Here is a 7,157-nt window from a genome sequence, read left to right on the forward strand (position 1 = left end):
TTCAGATTGATGTTATTCTGTACCCCTCCTCTTCTGGAGCACGCTGGAATCATCTACCAAATCTTCTTGTTTGGCAGCTGAGTATGAGCTTTTGACTGAAAGTGCTATTGGTTTGAGCTGTCTTCTACAGAATCATCTTGATGTTTGTAATGGTCTAATTATACAGATTATTACTATTATCAGGCTGTTAAGGGATATTTACTCCCTTTAAATGCTTTTGTTAATTTCTTTTCAAATGTCACTGAAAATAAGAAACTCAGTATTTATTGAAGTAATATTTTATGTGTACAGGAAAAACCTAAAATGTACAATACCGTCATGATGTGACATCCTTCTAAAAAATAGCTTTCTCTTTGATGTTTGAATATCATGAAATGAAAAAGTGAGATTTTTGCAAATCTATGACAGATGTGAAATAAACTGAAGTTGACATTATCGGTATTTGAAACAGCATGAACTTTTAAGAATATCTTTGTATCACTAATTTAATCTTGTGCTACCAATTCAAGTTCATAGTGGAAAATGTAATTTGCCTTTTTCCCTTACTCTGAAAAAAGTTTATATGTTGATTCAATTTCTTATTAGTTTGTCTTTACATAAAACGCAGAAAAAAATATTTGTGTGTGTGTAATCAGATACTACTGTGAAATTGAATTTTTAAGATAAATTCTGTGAAGAATGGGTCAGAGAAATAATTACTTTTTTTTTTTTACAGGGTCAGCTTTCAATATTGCAAGAAAAAATTGATCATTTGGAACGCCTGTTGGCAGAAAATAATGAGATTATTTCAAACATACGAGATTCTGTGATCAATCTGAGTGAATCAGTAAAGGATGGTCAAAAAAATCCAGAGGCTATAAACTTCAGTCAAGGATCAGTCTCTGAGGTCTTTCCATCTGCTTCAGTTTTGTTTTCAGTTGATTCTGAGGATTGTTTGTTTTCTTCAAAAAGTGGAAGTCATGGTTCAGGTGTACAGGTAAGCAGTATGTCTTCTGCTCTTATTCTGCTAGAGTCCTAGCTATTACCTAGCTATTACCTTTATATTCTGAAAACATCTAGTTACTGGTAAAAGCTTGGTACTAAGCTCCTAATCTAAGATATAACAGAATTGTTCAAGTGATTGTTGTGTTGAACTAATAATTTAAAAATCTCAGGTGCTGTGTTCCCTTTTGAATGCCATTTCTGTATTTCAGCATTCTTATGTGCCTCCAGTTTGTGTAGGAACTTTGATCAGAAAGGAAGAACATATACCATGTTGACTGATTGGCATGAACTGGAGAGGTTGAAGTTTTTAAAGTCAGACACTTCAAGTTGAATTTATTTTGCTTTCTGATGATGCTTGTGAGTTCATGGACTCTTACATATTCAGTTTTAATGCAGTGTTTCAGGAGCACTGAGAATACTGTGTGAAGTTTGTGATCTGTACTGTTTTGGGGAGTCTTGTGGGAGTACTATAAATATTCATAGTAGTCTAAAGCAAAGATTAAATTTTGAAATCCAGCTTTCTCATTCTAGAAGTGAAACTATTTCTGTTGCAGTAGAGACAGTGGACTTAAGATGAATAAGTACATAGAACAATTGTAACCTCTGATGTATTATTCCTAATACCTTTTAAGCTCTTCAGGGATACTCACCCCCTTAGTATGTCTTTTACAGAGAAAATATATTTTTTAAAGATAATATCTGGTTGTTCATGTTTCTAATAATATATTAAGACTTCTGTGCAGAAAAGTAAAGCATGTGGACCTGTGATTTCATGTTTTAGAGTTACTGGATTGTTAACAGGTTATTCCTCATACAGTCTGTTACCATATTAAGTGATGTGCTTTTTCTGGGTGCGTTAGAAATAAGTTCTAGTAAATGATAATTTTGAATTTTGAGGTAAAATATGTTGGCTTAGATTCTTGGACATGTTAACCTGTTACGAATGGAAAGTAAAACATGTTTTCTTAACCTGTTTTCATTTTTTACTTCACTTCTGAAGAATGTCAGAACACGTACCTACTGTCAGCTAATGTTGGGCTGTAGTAGCTAAACTACTTTTTAATAATTTTCTTTTACTTTGAAGGTTATATGGATGCACATAAGTAACAAATATAGCAAGGAATATTCTTAATACTGTTCCCGTACTCAGACTTTCTTTCCTTGCCTTGCACAGGTAGGGAGGGCTCTAATGTTCTTTTTGTCATTGCATTAGTACCTTGTACTCACCAGGTTATTCACTATGATCATTAAGTCACTTCAGTGCTGCCTCTGTATACAGTGTCTGATCCTGTGAGCCTGACCTGCATTTCAGTTATGCAACTGAAGACCTTAACTTTAGCAGGATTCCTTTAACACATTAATGAACTGATCTGAAGTACTGTATTTGAATACAGTACTATTACTGTATTACTATTTAATGTTTTGCCAAGCTTGATGTATTCTACAAGCTCAGTTAATTTATTCTCTTCTAGATTTTCTTGTAAAGACTGAGAAATTCTGAGTAGAATTGGGGTAATTGTTTTTGTAAGTTTATATTTTAAAATCTGAAGCAGCTTGTGTTAATTACCTGCTGTTCATAAATACTAACTTAAACCTGCAGATTTCGACCTTGTTTTTTCCATGTTTGTCTTAAGTAGATATATGTGAATGAAACGAGAGATTAGAAAGACGTTAGAGCTAATATAGGTGAGACACAAGTGGATTAAAATCGCGTTAGAGAATGAAGGCAGAAGAGACTTCACTGGTTAAATTATTGGAGTTTGTTGTAGTCTCCTATAATGGAGAAACCACTATGAAACTGCATCAGATATGGATTAAAAACTTTTGTGATACTTCAGTGAGAACAGTTACCAAGACTTGCTACTCATATGTGTTTTCTTTGCATAAATCCCACAAAGCAAGTTATTAATAACTTCAGACCCAAAAGATTCACGGATAGGATAGCTGAAGAATTTTTTCTGTGTGTAAGTAGACAGGAAATTGTCATGGAGCTGGCCATTAAAAATAACACCAAATTGAGAATCGATATAATATGCATTAAATAGAAGATTGTGTACTAGTCTCAAAAGATAAACATGGAGCTAGATGATAAAACCAACACCATGCAGAACTCTGGATTAAATATGGTTATAACCTGATGGCTTTTTTAGGTCAGTAGCTCAATGAGTATTTGGAATTTCTGCTCAAAGATGATAAAATTCTCAACAGCTGTCATGCTGAGCTGAAAGGTCTTTTAACTGCTACAGTGAGGTATCTCCTGTTGTCCCTTCCAACTACTGAAGCATCTAACATTGTTCTTAGTAATGCTACTTCTTTTAAAAATGAGGCATGAATCACTTAATAAAGGTGGCCTGAAGAGGCACACACTATGCTTTCATTTTTTTTCTCTGCAGTAGTTTAGTGTTCACAGGGGTAAATGTTGTGATGTTTGCCCAAGCACTACTTCTGCACATGGAATCCCTCAGTTTACGGAAAGAATAAGTCCATGTAGAAGGAGAGACAACTGCTAAGTTTCAAATGTTTTAGTTGAAAAGCTTGTAACAACATGACTGTCTTCTGAAGCAGCCATACTGAAGACAGGCAGCATCTGTTTTGAATTTCTATTTGTCTTCTACTGTTTTTACAAAGTCCTTGCTTTCTGTATTAGTGTTTTCTAGTTAGAAATTAAAATATGTCCAGATAATGCTTGTCTGTAGCCTTTTTTTTGTTTTTACTGACTAGGTACTTTAATTCTTGCAGTCTTATAACCTGGTCAAGTGTTGATGTAATTTGTAATTAATTCTTTACACATTTCTTATTGAGGATAGTATTATGTGAAAGAATAATGACTTAAGATCTGTCTTCTGGTTGTCTTGGCGTAAGTGCGGTGATTTCAGCCTGATCTGGCTTCAGTTTATTCCAGTGGAAGGTTTTGAGTTCTTAATTCTTTTTTGGAGGGTACTTTTTGTAACTATTTCCTGATGAACATTTGAATCACAGAATGGCTGAATGGTTCACGATTGAAAGGGACCTCTGGAGGTCATCTGATACAACCCTTAGCTCAAGCAAGGCCACCTAGAACTAACTGCCCTGAACCATCTCCAAATAGCTTTTGAGTATGTCCAGGAATTGAGACTCTACCATCTTTTTGGGCAACCTGTGCGAGTTCTCAGTCAACCACACAGGGAAAAAGTGTTCACATTGTTAGTGTTCTCCAGGCTAAACAGTTCCAGCTCCCTCAGTGCTTCCTCCTAGAAGAGATCCTCCAGTACCTTCATCATCTTACTTTATTGAATTCTCTCCTGTGTGTCCATGTCTCCCTTGTACTGAGAGAGTTTGGAACTGAACACAGTGCTCCGGATGTGACCTCACCAGTGCTGATTACAGAGGAAGGATCACGTCCCTTGGCCTGCTGTCAACACTCCTTGTAACACAGCCCAGGATGCCATTTGCGTTCTTTGCTTCAAGGCACATTACTGTCTCACATTTAATTTGGTGCCCACCAGGACTCACAAATCATTTTCTGCCAAGCTGCTTACCAGCTGGGTGTCCCTCAGCATGTGCTGGTGCCTGGACTTGTTCCTCTCCAGGTGCAGGACTTGGCATTTCCACTTCTTGAACTTCATGAGGTTCCTGTTAGCCCATTTCTCCAGCCTGTCCAGATCCCTCTGGATGGCAGCATGACCTTCTGGTATATCATCCTCCCCTCCCAGTTTGGTGGCATCTACAAATTTGCTGAGGGTGCACCCTGCCACATCATCCAAATGATTAATGAAGATATTAAACCAAATTGGACTCAGTAATGACTGCTGAGTACAGCACTGGTTATTGGCCTCCAGCTAGACTTCAGGCCGCTGATGATCACCCTCTGGGCCTGTCTGTTCGCAGGTTTTTGGCTGTCTCACTGTCTGCTCATCCAGCCATACATCAGCAGCTTCCGTATGAGGATGTTACAGGAGGCAGTGCTGAAAGCCTTGCAGAAGTTGAAGTAGACCATATCCACTGCTCTGCCTACATCTACAAGACCAGTCATTTCATCAGAGAAATTTCTCCAGTTGGTCAAGCATAACTTGCACTTTGTGAATCTGTGCTGAGTACTCCTGTTTATTTTTTTGTTCTTTCAGTGCCTGGAAATGGTTTTCATCACCTTCCTAGGGATCAAGGTGAGGCTGACTAGCCTTTAGTTCCCTGGCTCCTCCTTCTTGCTGTTCTTGAAGATAGGCGTGATGTTGCTTTTGTCCGGTCCTTGGGCACTTCTCTTAGTCACCATGAACGTTCAAAGGTTTTTGAGAGCAGCCTTGCGGTGATAGCAGCCCTCAGTACTTGTGGGTGCATCCCACCAGGGCCTGTGCACTTAGGAATGTTGAGTTTGTGCAAGTATTCCCTGACTTGGCCATTTTCCACCAAGGGCACATCTCACTTGCTCCAGACTTTCCCCCTTGGTCTCTGGCACCTGAGATTCATGAAGGCTGGTCTTTCTAGTAAAGACTGAGGTGAAGAAGGCATCCAGTACTTCAACCTTTTCCATGTCCTATGTCACCAGCCCCTCTCACTCATTCAGCAGTGGGCCCTAGCCTTCCTTTTGTCACCTGTGTGTTTATGGAAGCCTGTCTTGTTACCTGTCTTGTTGTTATGGACTGTAAAAATCAGTATCTTGCACACTGCAGAAAGTTATGTGTGAAATTCAGGCTCCGTCTATGAGAAAAACTCATAGGAATGAGGTTGGTTCCATGGATTACTGCTTTCTAAATATGTTTTCATGGTTGAAATGTCAAAATAGTTTATCAGTCTTAAGGTCACTCATTGGTAATCGACAAACTTAGAGTATGCACTTAATTTTCTTCATAAGGTTACGTTTGACAGAAAATTACAGTTCCTCAAAATAAAATTTTAGAAAAGCAAAAGAATATGATATTAGGCCAATTTCAGTGTAACTCTTACTTGGTCCTTTCAAGCATATATCTTCATGCACCTGTGATTTTTATTAAGCAATATTGTCCAAAGGTGCAAACAAACGTGGTGAAGCAGTGACATGACAGGAAGCCATAGCTAGCTAGTGTATGTACATTGTACACCCAACTGAGGCTGTGCTAGTTCTAGGATTACAGTGGCTTGTATTACTATCTAAAGTTATTTCTCTTTGTATCTTAAGCTGAAAGCTTGTGGTGGATTGACCTTGGCTGGCTGCCAGACATCAACCCAGCCAAGGTCAACCCACTACAGTCCTTTTTGGCACCCAGTCTGGGGCCTGAGGAATGAGCAATAAGGACAGTAATTGGAAGTGGTAAGGGAGGAAAATTAGATAGGATGTTGCCAGAGTGAAATAATTGTGGGGATTCTTTTGTTGTTATAATAAGTTGAAGGCACAAGTGTTGACTTTTATCATGTGTAAAATCTACCTTTTCTGTGTTAGGTTGTTTTGATTTTGGTGTGGGATTTATTTTTTTTTTTTTAGATGTGAGGTTTGTGAAGGGTGTGTGATGAATGTATACTTTACTGACTGTACTTAAATATGTCTTTCACGGGGGTGAGGATGGAATGCACCAGAGGCATATGCCCTGGTGTTGACAGTGGGAGCGCTCCAAGGGTGGTGTCCATGAGGAGAGGCCAGCACTACGCTGTGCTGGACACAACCAATCCAACAAGCTCCAAAACAAACTCACTACAGGATCCAGCCAAGCCCTCCATCAGCAAGGGTGACAGCACCTCTGGAGGAATGTGTTTTTAAGAGGGGGGAAAACCACTGTATGGCACAGACGAATAAGGAAAAAAAAGTGAGGGAGAATGATAGAATCATAGAATGGTTAAGGTTGGAAGGGACCTTGAAGATCATCTTACTTCAATCCTCCTGCTTTGGGCAGGGACACCTGTAGAGGGGGAGAATCACCTCCGTCGACCTGCTGGTCAAACTTCTTTTAATGCAGCCCAGAACATGGTTCGCTTTTCGGGCTGCAGGTGCACACTGCCGGCTCATGTTGAGCTTCTCATCAACCAACATGCCCAAGTCCTCCTCAGGGCTTCTGTTGAGCGGTCCATTCATCAAACTTATATATCCTTCCAGTTTAGAAGCCAAGATGTTGTGCAGGACAGTGTCAAATGCTTTGCACAAGTCCAGGCAGATGTCATCAGTTGCACTTCCCTTATCCGCTGACACTGTAACACCAGCGTAGAAGGCCACCAAGTCTGTCAGACAC

General features: G+C 39.1%; 1 protein-coding gene across 1 annotated transcript in view; it reads left to right on the forward strand.

The window, feature by feature from the left end:
• Window positions 1–715: 715 nt before the first annotated feature.
• LOC104274700 (alpha-mannosidase 2-like) overlaps window positions 716–7,157 on the forward strand; it is a gene marked incomplete at both ends in the record, with an annotated part of 27,001 nt that continues 20,559 nt past the window's right edge. Inside the window, one exon of the mRNA XM_009870403.1 lies at window positions 716–976. Within this exon, the coding sequence (XP_009868705.1) occupies window positions 716–976 (261 nt within the window). The remainder of the gene's footprint in view (window positions 977–7,157) is intronic.

The sequence above is a fragment of the Apaloderma vittatum genome, unplaced genomic scaffold (assembly GCF_000703405.1).
Source record: "Apaloderma vittatum isolate BGI_N311 unplaced genomic scaffold, ASM70340v1 scaffold10535, whole genome shotgun sequence".
NCBI lineage: Eukaryota > Metazoa > Chordata > Aves > Trogoniformes > Trogonidae > Apaloderma > Apaloderma vittatum.